General features: G+C 31.2%; 2 protein-coding genes across 2 annotated transcripts; both read left to right on the top strand.

Annotated features, from left to right (window-relative positions):
• Positions 1 to 2,173: 2,173 nt before the first annotated feature.
• On the top strand, positions 2,174 to 4,119 carry LOC131942183 (uncharacterized). Its single transcript, XM_059301911.1, has 4 exons — positions 2,174 to 2,220; positions 2,847 to 2,957; positions 3,463 to 3,608; positions 3,880 to 4,119. Exons 2-4 carry the CDS (start codon positions 2,864 to 2,866, stop codon positions 4,117 to 4,119), a joined length of 480 nt encoding a protein of 159 aa, XP_059157894.1. The 5' UTR covers positions 2,174 to 2,220; positions 2,847 to 2,863.
• Positions 4,120 to 4,273: 154 nt separating this feature from the next.
• On the top strand, positions 4,274 to 13,335 carry LOC131942173 (uncharacterized). The gene is made up of 6 exons (XM_059301902.1): positions 4,274 to 4,507; positions 5,659 to 5,726; positions 6,084 to 6,146; positions 8,418 to 8,532; positions 11,505 to 11,626; positions 11,815 to 13,335. Exons 1-6 carry the CDS (start codon positions 4,290 to 4,292, stop codon positions 11,862 to 11,864), a joined length of 636 nt encoding a protein of 211 aa, XP_059157885.1. The 5' UTR covers positions 4,274 to 4,289; the 3' UTR covers positions 11,865 to 13,335.
• Positions 13,336 to 13,546: the final 211 nt, after the last annotated feature.

Below are 13,546 nucleotides of genomic sequence, written 5' to 3'. Positions count from 1 at the left end.
CAAAGGAAAAAAAACACGGAAGGACAAAGGAAGAATTGGAGACGCACAGCAATCAAACAACTGACAAACAAAATGTGTATAATAGTGCGGAATATTATTAGTACTTTATAAATTCACATGCGCTTTTTGAGAAATCGGAAATAGCGTAAATTACTACTTCTTGTCAAAGAAAATTACTCAAAATTTAATAGATGGCAGAGAATTAGATCTTTTACTTATATGTGAAATTTCATTTATCTATCTGACACAGTACTCAAGTTCCAGGCTTTTAAAAAAAAATGAAAGTAGAAAAACCTCCACTTCCGGTTATTGGAAATCGCTGAAAAGTAGATACCGATCTACAAATTTGATATAATACTTATATATGAAATTTCGTCAACCTAGCTGTAAAGGTATTCTGTTATCTTGTTCAAAGAAACACGCACACACACACACACTGCACACACAGACATACGGACAATATTGCAAAACAATGTTTTTCCGGCTCAGGGAGGTGTAAAACGTCATGATTTGTAAAAATCTCGATTTTTTTTTTGCACGATTACAATTATACTTCGTATACGAAAAAGTAAAAATGTGTTCCTTGAAAAGGCAGAAAACTCTGATAAAGGTGCTATGTCAATAATTAAATGTATATTTAAGTTTATTATTATCTTTAACGTTGCAAATTTTATGAAAAATATATACATGAACAATGTCAAAATACTTTTAACTAAATCAACAATAAAGTTATTTACTAAACTGAAATGCAAGATAAACCGTGCATATTGACTGTACTATTGATATAAATAACTTCTTAACTGTCAATATTATTAAATAAAGCTTGGATACAAAATCGTGTTTTAAAGTTTAACATAGGCAAGAAAAAATGAGTTATTATTCAGTTTGTTTATAATTTTATTTTTACTACGAAATGTATGGAACTTTTCTAATGAAATACATACAATTTGAATTACTTACACTATGTAAAAATAGAGATAATAAGTTGCTAGTTTAAACAATTGTTAGAAATATAAAATATCTCAATATTAGTTGAACTGGGAAAAAACTTTGAACTGAATATTACAGAAAAAATATTTTTGTATTGCAGGAAGAGTCTTTTGTTTTACAAAACATCAATTAATTTAAAACTCTTATACTAGAGTAATAATACAAGTTTAAGGCTTGGTGACAAAAATTATTATTACTCATCAAGTGAAGATCAATGATCAGATTAAGAACATGAACCGTGTCACGACTAAGCTTATGAATCTACAAGCATGTTGGTCGAAGGGCGTTAGTGAGAAGCTAAATATACATTAAACATCCTGCTTCTTCGTTCTGTGTTTGTTTTCTAAAAATGCCTTGAATTCTATAAAATAATTATTAATTTTAGTCACATTTTGCAAAATATTTTTTAACTTGTGCTCTCATTTGAAGAAATGATGTTTTTTTGTTTTCTGATTTTCGGTTCATTTTAAAGCTTATTTTAAGAAACTTTATATTTGTTTTTATTTCATATAGTTTAAAGAATCATTTCCAAATTTAAAACTAAACATACGACAAAATATTTGGTACAAAACCCGTTCATTAGCGTGTGTTCTCTAAAATACAAGTATCTGTCCCAAACATCCGTAAGATAAGCTCAAAATAAAAAACATGCTTTAGCTTTTAATCTTTTTTTCTTCCCTATTGTTATTAGACAATCATTACTTTGATTTATAGTGACTTATTTAATTAATAATTAAATTGAATATTTTACAATCTTTGCGTTTTCTTCGGAGACTAATGAATATGGAAAGTTTCAACGATTTTATTGGCAACCGAATAGTTTCTATTATTTATAAAACGATTTCCATGCAATTTTAAAAAAACTAAGTAATTTAAATAATTAGCAATTTTTAATGTTTTTTGTGTTATATTTTAATAATTATTCCATCAATAAAATAAATTGTATAATTATAATCACCATACAATTTAATACATTGTATTTTTTATACTAACATCCAAACTAATAATTTAACAATAATAATGGTATCCAAACTAAATCTAAACAGTTTTATATCAAACTAGTTTCTGTTGAAGATATTTCCCGTGAAACAGCTTAAGAGTTTTCTAGAAAAGAAGTTGATACTAGTGCTTACAAGGATACTGTTGGCCTATGAATAAAACATTTAAACGGATGTAACTTGTAGAGCTTTGTAAACACTCCAACACACTTCCTAATTAATATAAAAGCTAGTCAGAATAGGATAATTTTTGTTTCTTTTGACCAGGATATGTCAATTATTTAACATGTGTGCTGGATTTACGTCTTGTCTGCTTTTTTTAAAATTATTTATTATAATCAGATTATACTTAATTGGATGAATAATTAATATTTTATTAATTAACTAAAATTGTCATAAATGTGTAGAGTGACGTACTATTATTCGCATTATCATGATTATTTTGTGCGCAATATTTTTTAGTCATGCAACTCTATTGAATTAAAAAAATTTAAGTACTGACAAAAATTCACGAGAAACGTTATAATAAGAAGCTATTATGTAATAATGCACTAAAACGGAGAAAAAAATAAATTATTTTCTATAAATATAGTGTAATACACTAATATTTAAATAACTAGAAAGAAATGCGGGAGTCTCTTCCTAAATACTAGTAAAAGTATACAATACATTGTGTGGCTACAATCGCTTTTCTTTATAGTTATATAAATAGTAGTGTATTATTATATATTTAAAGAAAAGCATTTATTTTCTCCTTTTTAAGTGCATTATTATATAAAAGCTTCTTATTAAAACGTTTTTCATGCATTTATTTTTTTTAATGAATGTTTGAATTAAATGTTTATGTTTCATTTCCAGGCTTTTGACTTACCAAAATGCAGAATGCAAATTTGGATTCATTTACAGTTGTTAACAGTTCACGAAACAAACCGAACACAGCTATTCTGTGCCTACTTATTATAATATTAGGTTATGCGTTTATATATATACATACATACATACATATATATATATATATATATATATATATATATATATATATATATATATATATATACATATATATATATATACATATATATATACATATATATATATATATATATATATATATATATATATATATATATATATATATATATATATATATATATACATATATATATATACATATATATATATATATATATACATATATATATATACATATATATATATATATATATATATATATATATATACATATATATATATATATATATATATATATATATATATATATATATATATATATATATATATATATATATATATATATATATATATATATATATATATATATATATATATATATATATACATAAACCCTAGAAAGCATGTGAATGAATCCCATTCCACTCAACACATTAAGTTAAAACCTATAACTCTTAGATTTCAAAATTTTAAACATTTGAACAACAAAAAACTCTTTTAGGTAACTTAGTTGGAGCTGCGTTAGTTGGCGTCCAACTAGAGAAATCTAACAACACCGGTGTGCTTCTAGCTGGCAATACGCAAGATGGATGTCATGAGAATCAAAACTACGCCATGATTGTTGAAGATTTATTGATTATATATGAGGTATTCATGCTGTCAGTTGTATATCTTTAGTGTTTTTTTTTTAATTATTTCTTTACAATGTTCATCGATTGTATCAGTGGGGTGAAAAAAGAAAATGTAAATCGTCACCTTTTTGTATTCATCATTCACCTAGTGAATAAAATAAAAAGAAATGCATTTATTATATAATGTTATTAATTTAAATATATAATTTTATTAATTTCAAAATATAAAAACAAAACTTCAATAAAGTTTATTGAATATGTTTATCGAATTTATTTCGAAACAATAGAAGTCAGGATGTAACATCCCAGTAAATTTAATTGATTGGTCTGACTTGAATCAAAAACAACTTCTGGTTGATGTGAGAAAATCGTGTAATGGCCAACGAAAATGTTTGCTTAATGGAAGTATTTTGACTGCGTACTGCGATGAGCAACCTGTGAAACCAGAACGATTCAATGTTACATACTCCTGTTACCCTACAAGTATGTTATTTGAGGAATCTAAAATGTTTTATGATTGTCGTTAATATCGTATTTTAGTGTAAAGATGTGTTTATTTATTTTTATTATTTAACTTAAATTCCAAAAAAAAAAGACAAACATACCTCGATTTCATTTTATTTTCAATGGAGATAAATAAAGAATGTTTAAATATTTTGGATTCGCTTCAGTTCCAGACAACAGAACAGTATTTGATATGACAGAAGGGAAAACCAAAAAGCTTTTCCAGACCAGTGAAGTTTTTTACCTCTCTCTACAACCACGTGACCCATCTCAAACCAGTCAGTGTACGGTGAAATCCGAAAATACATTAAATGTTTCTGTCCTCGTTCTCAGCAGCAACACTAATCTACAGATACGGTGTCAAGAAAAACTGCAATATTTAAATGATTCTAAGACATTTTCAAAAATAAGGTGAGCTTGGATCAATAAATGCATAAAGCCAATTAAACCCCCTTCCTTGTAAAAATGTTCACTGTCAAACGAAAAACGAAATTTCTCATGACAGTGACGTCACATGGAACCTATTGGAAATTTTCATAACGAAACTTAATGAAACAAAAGTAATGACGTCATCCTTAAAAGTGTCTAGATGTAGAGTTTCTTTCAGGCATCTCTTTTGGTAGGCTATGCTCCCTTCCCCCCCCCCCCCCCCCCCGCAGAAAAACGTCTACCGACCGCCACGCACCCCCCCCCCCTCCTTCCCCAACGAAATTCAATGTATATTGAAAATATATTCTTTTACCAAAGTAAGACTAAATTTTCCGGGAAGGGGGGTGGACACTGGTAAAAGTATATATTTTCATATATAAATTCTATTTCGTTCGAGGAGGTGGTAGACGTTCTTATGGGGGCTCGGTCAACAACCCTTTCCTATCCCCGTCCTTCCTGAAAGAAACTCTAAATGTGACATTTGTCAAGTTTGACCTTAGTTGCCAGGTTTAGGGGTATTACTGCGACTATTTTGTTTATATATGTGCAGTAACTTCCTGTAGATCAAGGTTACCAGATAAGTATTGTGGTAATTTCTACATTTAGCGTCACTACACAAAATTAAAATGGCGTTGGTTGTTGAATTAAAAATAGAATGAAAAATCGAATGCGAAAACGATACACAATAATAATAACGTCATTGGTAATAGAGATTAAATCAATTAATCGTCTAATTGAATTGTCTAATTTAGAAGTGAAAGTACATATACAATAAAAAAAAAGATCGGAAAAGTAATATGTATAGTAAGCGTTATTATCATGATTAATGCTAGGCTAATTATATGTTTTATTTCAAGTTAAATTTCCGGATCCGGTTAAAATGCCGATCATTGAAAAAATATCCGTTTTCAGAGACATTTATCGTTTCCGGTTAAATTTCAAGTTGGGGTGGTGATTTTTTTGTTTTGGTTTCGGTATAGATAAAAAGACAACACTATCAATCTAGCGCCCGATGTATTTTTCCCTCAACGGGCCATTTATCTAGTCAAATAATATCTATACACCAAAAAATGTGAAATTACAGTACTTTTTAATTTTCAATAAATGTGAACATTTATTATTACTATTTTCAGCTGTGTAAACGCCAAACAAATGTCATATACTGTATCCTCGGACGTTTTTACTATGATACAGATTTTGGGTATGTTGTTTGAAATCCTTAGTTTAAACTCCTGTGTAAAAAAAATACTTATCTAAAACATAGATCTCAACAAATTTACGTAATTTATAATTTTTATCAGCTTAATAGTTGTAAACAATTGCCTTTTTAGTAAAGAAAATATTAGAAAAATAAATATTTTACAGTTTCCTTTTTCATCGTAGCCGATAACAACATATGCACCAAATATATACTAGTTATTTTTAAATAGTTTATTCCGTTATTTGTATCAAATTTATATAGATTTATATTTTTTTAGAATCATAATTACTATTAAATTATAGATTTTCGGCGAAGTATAATTTTAAAATATTCATGTAGCACACTTTGTTTCACCAGTACTACAAAGAGATACTATACACATAAATTGTGACATAAGATACGATGAAAACACATGCACTGGTAAGTACCCAGACTGTTTTAAAACTTAAATATTATTTTATTCGTCAGTGTCACAAAGGTACCTAGAATTTAATAGGGACTTTCTTATATTGTAAATTTTATTTGTACGCATTTTGTGTTGTTGGTTTTTGTTTTTTGTTTTTGTTTTTTTTTTGTTGTTTTTTTTTTTTTGTTGTTTTTTTATTTTGGTACTAAGTTCAAAGAAAGATATTATAATAGAAACAAATAAAAGAATAGAATGCACATTTTAAAGACAACATTACTCCTCCATTAACGATTCACCATATATATATATAAAACCTTAAATGTTACTATTTTTCATAATTACATGCTTCTATTACGGATGCTACACAAATACAATCGATAAGCGATACGGGTGAGCCGTAATTTCACGTTTCTCCAAAATTAATGTTATAAAATGGCTTAAAACAAGCAGTTAGACACACAAACAGTGGGAAGCATTAATGCTTAGTTACCTAGAACATTATTTAAATCGTAAGTATCAATGACAGTGCTTGAGAAAACATTTACGAGCAAACCATTGGTACCAAGATATTTGGAGACCTAAACAAATACGTTGACTAATTTGTGGGCCTGTGTGCACTTAACAGTTAGATTTTTTGTGTTAAGCCATGAAGTGGTGATGGTAGCTAAATATGTGCAGTGAAGAAGATGAATAATGTCAACTACAGAAAAAGAAACAATTCAAAGATAAAAGTAAAATATGCAAAAGATAAAGACAAGTATATGCCATTAAAAAAAATCTAAAAAGGATTAAATGGTATTTATTAGACCAAAATTGCAATTTGGATAGTGATATTCTTAAATTTTGACTTTAAACATTTTTGCAATGTGCACATATTCTGTCATTTTTACTTTCTCGTATATAAGAAGTATAGAGAAAGTCTTGTAATCGTGCAAAAAAAAAATCGAATTTTTTTTCAAATCTCGACGTTTTACACCTCCCTGAGTCGGAAAAACATAATTTTGCAATCTTGTCCTTATGTCTGTGTGTGTATGTATGTGTGTATGTGTTTTAATAATTAAAACAGGTGGCCATTAAATCATTGTTTTAACTAGGTGTGCCATGTTTATCCTAGGGGAGGGGCGTAAAATGACAAAATTTTATTATTATTCTACTCACTTTAATTTAACAAGTGTGTAATGAGGACATCTTAATAAAAATAAACTGGAAACAACATCACAAAAACAAATTTAACACAGTCAGAGCTAAAAGCTTAACATTAGAGTATTTTATAGAATTTTATCAACATAAAATCACCTCTTAAATTTTTTTTAAAAAGTAAAAGTATATTCCCTTTCAAAATGTAAAATATACTTATATATATAACCATATATGTAGTCTCTCTATCTATCTCTCTTTCTCTCTATCTATCTATCTATCTTTTCTTTACATATTTATACATTTAGAGAGAGGAGAGTGGTAACAAGTGGGACAACGATTTAACCTCTCAACAACAACAATATGTCTCTTTCATATGTCTAGATTGATCCCAGAATTAAGTCGCTTAAATATGCAATTGTTCAAGGTTTAACAGTTATTAAAACTCTGGAAAGAAAATGTAGACTTATAAGAAACAAAATTAAATAATCATCATGTTACTCGGATTTGGGACAGTGGTAAAACTTGTGAGAAGTGGGACAGTCGTGTAATTTAGTAAAAACAATAAACGTATAGATGTTTTACGTAGATAGAGTGTAGGATAAATACTGACTGCACATATACAACTATTCCATTAAAACGAAAATTTAATGTGAGATACTGAACGCCCATGGTGAGAAGTGGGACATATTATCACACTTCTCAACAAAGCTTGTTTGTGGCATTATGTTTTTTTTTTAATCTGAGTTGTAATTTGTACTAAACATACACAGATATATCAATTATTAACCACATCATAAAACGATTCAAGCACTTACTCTAACAATATGATAGTTTGGATCAAAAAAAAGTTAACACTGTTCAAATTATTGAAAATATATTTTTAAAATGTTTTAGGCTCTTCTCTCTACTGCTGGTGCAAGAAGTAAGTTATTGATATAGTTTCACTTGATGATTTCTGTGGGAACATTGAAATTTTGGCAAAGAAATTTCCGAAATGATGCGCTGTTGCTTTTCTCCTTTGTCCATCTACTAAAAACACAACTCTCCCATATATATATATATATATATATATATATATATATATATATATATATATATATATATATATATATATATATATATATATATATTCAATCTTGTAACAGCTCACCCACCACTAGGATTCGAGCAATTGAAGACCATTTTGATCTGTGTCGCATGTGCCGCTGTTGTATTAGCAGCGATTGTTCTCATCATGTGTGTCAACTATGTTTGCTGTCCGTGAGTATCAGGGGAAAATTGTATTTTATAAAACACTAGACATACTGCCCAGCTTTGCTTAGGTTTTTGAAAAAAAAAATTGCTATGATTTTACTCTTTACATAAGCCTATAATAATTCTAACCAATACTGAACTTAGCCGATATAACACCAACATTTTAAACGTAGCATTAGTTTATAATCATTAAAACTCAATAGTTTTCCTTCTTTTTCACTTATCTCGCTTGATAAATGTCGGTAGGATGTTGTAGTCTAAAGAACACGTTTGCTATCCCTAAAACCTCTGGTTCAGATTATAAATCCAACTCTCTTGGACGGCCTTGAGACCACCACACTGTAATACCATATGCCGAGGTTAAAGAAACATATTAACTATACTTTGTAGACCGTTTATTTATGCATCTCATCTAATAGATTTAATAAACCTATTAATTAAATAAATTCAGGAATACTTCCAAAGAATGTTGAAAGAAATTTTTATGTTGCCTGCTGAGTCGTTGCACTTATGATTAAGCATGGACATTTTAGTTGAATTTCTTATAGTATTTTTTTGCCCTAAAATGCATCAGACATGTTATTTACATCATCAGTTTGCATTGCCTTCTTGTTCGCTTTAGAATAACAGTTTCTATCATCGGCTTGTGAGGATAGATACAGATTTAAAATATTAATGTAATAGGCTTCTTTTTCTGACACATACTTAAATGCATTAAAAACTGTTCATCCATACATAATACAAACGTCTCACTCTAATTTATATTCAATCTGAAAATTAAAATAATTAATTATTTTAACCGTTACCGTTATCTTTACCGCTACCGTTACAGTTATCGATGGGTTAACGTTGCGCTAACCGATGGGGAATTTCAGGAGGTAGGTAACATCCTGCTGCAGATTTTGTTAAGGTATGATCATGCAGAGGCGTAGCGAGGGGGGGGGGGCTGGGGGGCGGACCGCACCGGGTGACACCATTTAGGGGGGGGGGGGTGACACCAAGGCAAAAAATAGCAAAATGTATAGAGAAAAACTTGAGAGGGGGGGTGCAAATCAAAAATTTGAAGGGGGGGGGGGTGCAAATCGAAAATTTGAAAGTTTGTCCACGGGAAGTGTCGCTACGCCTCTGGGTGGTGACACCATTAAGTGCCGCGCCGGGTGACACCCGACCTCGCTACGCCACTGTGATCATGGATGGGAGGTGGAGTAATTGACAACAGATAATGTATCGGTGTGCAATCGGGCTAGAAAGTGGATGTGATTGGTACTCCGCGCAATGTCAAAAATAATTCTAATTGTATGAAGAATTTTTTAACCTAGTAGCTGAATGAAACCAGAAAGGTGAAATAATAGACATTTTGTCAAGTCCTTATCGTTTGTCACGTTGTGAATTGGAATGACTGATTCTGGTAGTGGAACCCTTACAGAGACACAGTGTAGCTCGAGGTTAACCCCTCACACGGCTCTAATGATTAGATAAAATAAAATTCCTTCAATATTTATAGTGAATTGTTTTCAAATAGCTGTGAAAATTAATTAATAATAACGCATAATTAATTAATTGCTGATGAAAACAAAGCAAATACTTCACAGATATTATAAGTGTATATGGTAATTGTGTCACCAGGTGCGGCACTTCATGGTGTCACCCCCTTACCTCTTGTTGGTTTGTACTTAAAAGATTATTAAACTTTAAGTAATCAGCAATCTAATTGGCAAAAAAAGCATTTTTCTTCTGTACATTTTGCAATTTTTCGCCATGGTGTCACTCCCTAAATTGTGTCACCCGGTGCGGTCCGCCCCACCCGACCCGCCCTCGCTACGCCTCTGATTAGAGCGGACCTTTCACTCAGTCAAGAACAATCTTACCTGCAAGTACCAGTTCTAATAGGTGCGAGTAACAATCAAACAACCTCCACTTTGCTTTTGTTGATATAGTTGTAAGGAGCATTTCACTTGCGGTCAGGTTTTAGCCCTCGATGAGCGCGTAGAGGCTAACCAATAGTTTTACCGGGTCTACGACAAATTCCCGAAAGACACTTGCCCGAATGCCGTTTGCCCGAGGGCCGATTTCCCGAATGGACACTTGCCCGAATGCGACAAATGCCCGAATGGACACTTGCCCGAATGCAAAAAACGCCCGAATGGACACTTGCCCGAATGCGACAAACGCCCGAATGGACACTTGCCCGAAGGGGCAAATGCCCGAATGGACACTCGCCCGAAGGCCGTTTCTGAAAGAAACACTGGTCGCATTTGTAGATCATACAAACTAAAGGAAGAACCTGGGCGGGGCTAAACACTTTTTAGATTATAAAAAGTTCCTCCCTCCGGGGAGGAAAAAGTCTGAAAGAAACACTGGTGTCGCGCTTAGCCACTACCCGAAGAATTCCATGAAAGAAACTCTGCACGCAAACCACTTTTTAGATTAGACACATGAATTAGGCTGTAATTTTATTATAGAGTATTAGTTGGGGGGGGGGGTGGTCGGCCTAGACGTTTTTACGCGGGGGATGGGCTTCGCCCCTACCCGAAGAATTGTATGAAAGAAACTCTTCACGCAAACCACTCCTAAGATAAGACAATATTGGCTTTTTAATTCAATGTTTACTCGAGAATCAAGGACGTCATATTATTGTGTGCACTCTCCGGCTTGATACTATTTTCTACTGTATTGTCAATGTGACGTCATGTTTCGCTTCCGTTTTACTATGCATGTTTTTAATTTGCTTGTGTTTTCTCTAGAGCGTTCTTGTCAGATACATAGATAGATAGACAGATACATAGACAGATAGCGAAACTATTAGTATTAGTTTATATGAAGAACTAAAATTATCAATATTATCAAATGGGTACTTAGATATTATGTAATTTTAGAACTTTGTGTGAAAATTACTTACAATTACTAACATAGCATACAATTTAAATTAAATACACACCAAACAATTATAATTATATTGTTTGACCAATTACTACCAGGATCTGGAAGAGAAAGTGTAGTGGTGTTGACCACAATACTTATGATGTGTGTTACACAAAGCCAACCATGGGGACAGAAGGTGCTCAATTTGAAGAACACCCATATCAACAAGTGACAAATGGTAAACAAAACTATGCATGATACGATATAGATCTAATTATATAATAGAAAAGTGAGAACGATAATATTATACTTTACCATTTTTGGTTTAATCACTGCTTACTAGTCGGTATTATATATTATGCTTATAGATTTAATAAATATATATTAAAAGCAAATTATTTTCTTTGTGTACTCTTTTTTTAACAGAACCTTCGAGAATTCACGGCGTTTCACCAATTATCCATAAAGTGACGTAAAGACGCTTTGCAAAATTCTACTTGCATAAGTAATTTAAATATTTTTCACTGCGTTCAACAACGGTGCAATTTAGTTTCATATTTATTGACTTCTGTATTTTAATATTTAGTATTTACTAGCCGTCCCGGCCAGGCCCTGCTCTGGCCTCTGTGAAAAACCTATCTGTAAAGGACCATGACATGTGTGTTTTGTAATCAACATATATCCGGCATTGCCCACCTTAACCACAACCAACCAAAACCAAAACACCAAAAAAAGAACCGCGAACATAACACAAACCAACACAACACCAACACAAACATAATCACAACACAATCACAACACAAACAAATCACAACACAAACAAAACACAACACAACACAAACAAAACACAACACAAATCGGGACGGCTAGTATCATATAAAATTGTATATCTTCTTGTAGTTTGGTGCAGGTGTCTATAAAAGAGCTTTCTGAAACCTATCTGTAAAGAAACTTGACATGTGTGTTTAGTAATCAGCATATACCCGGCATTGCCCACCCTAACTACAACCAACCAAAACCAAAACCAAAACACAACTAAAGAAAGGAAACATTACATAAACGCAAACACTAATGCAAACGATAACACAAACCCAAACCCAACCACAAACACAAAACCAACCACAAACACAAATACAAACACAAACCCAAAGAAAAAAAACACAAACGAAAACAAAAAAGAAAGAACGAAAACGAACAAAATCAAAACGCAAACCCAACCTAAACACAAAGAAAATACAAACGCGAACATAATCGCACATTTCTCACAGTCTAGCCCGGGGCGCCAAATCGCACCATGATGGGGCGCCGGCGGAATCGCCTGTTTCAGCTTAATAAACGACTATAATACCACAACTTATTCATAGTCTTTTGCACTCATTTAAACGAACGTAGGCGCCAAACCGAACACGTGAGGCCCGGGTCGCCAAGTAGCACCCTGTCTGTGCGCCAGAGGACAATTATAATACTCCAAGCTTATCCGTAAACGGAAAGAAATAAACATATAGAACATGTAGGACCTGGCTTAGTAACTGTTATTGATTTTGAAAAAAATAATTAGTAAACAGTAAGTTCAGTGTATAGAATAAATAAAAGGCAGTATTAAAAATACCTACAACATTTGCACTTGATCAATCCCCGCTAATTATGTAATTATTTTTTTCCCAACACCAAAACAAAGTAATAAAAAGTAAATTCTTTTCCACTAATGCAATGTTTTATAAAGGGAAGTAATTGTGTTTTCCTAATTTATCAAATGGAAGTAAGTACTAAGGACTAAATATAAATAATTTTCAAACATAATTAGAATTTCCGTAAAAGATGATATTTTTTTAAATTGTATTTAATAAACATGCCGAGAATTATTACTATCAGTTTGAAAAATGAAAATTATTTCCCAACACTTTTAGTATTAAATTTTTAACTCATATATTTAGACCATAAGCACTTTAATAATCTAACACTTTAATCCATCAAAGTTTTGATTTTTTGTTTGTTTTTTTTGTTATATTCCTTAGTAATCCACGACACACATTTTACAAACAAACATATTACAAACAAACATATAGAATTGAACTTTATATATTAGATTCAACATTCTAAAATAAAATCAGGTATGAGGATATAATAAAATTAGATATTTTCATAATTTAAAATGCTG

This window comes from Physella acuta, unplaced genomic scaffold, assembly GCF_028476545.2.
Source record: "Physella acuta isolate Inbredline_101_S28 unplaced genomic scaffold, ASM2847654v3 ptg000393l, whole genome shotgun sequence".
NCBI classification, from domain to species: domain Eukaryota; kingdom Metazoa; phylum Mollusca; class Gastropoda; family Physidae; genus Physella; species Physella acuta.
Note: the sequence above shows the minus strand (reverse complement) of the source record. Positions and strands in the feature narration are given on the sequence as shown.

Coding starts and splice junctions, on each gene's coding strand:
- LOC131942173 (XM_059301902.1), top strand. CDS start 4,290: ATGACAGAAGGGAAAACCAAAAAGCTTTTCCAGACCAGTGAAGTTTTT. Junction 4,508..5,658: donor AAGACATTTTCAAAAATAAG/GTGAGCTTGGAT, acceptor TACTATTTTCAG/CTGTGTAAACGCCAAACAAA. Junction 8,533..11,504: donor GTCAACTATGTTTGCTGTCC/GTGAGTATCAGG, acceptor AATTACTACCAG/GATCTGGAAGAGAAAGTGTA.
- LOC131942183 (XM_059301911.1), top strand. CDS start 2,864: ATGCAGAATGCAAATTTGGATTCATTTACAGTTGTTAACAGTTCACGA. Junction 2,958..3,462: donor CCTACTTATTATAATATTAG/GTTATGCGTTTA, acceptor AAACTCTTTTAG/GTAACTTAGTTGGAGCTGCG. Junction 3,609..3,879: donor ATTTATTGATTATATATGAG/GTATTCATGCTG, acceptor TCGAAACAATAG/AAGTCAGGATGTAACATCCC.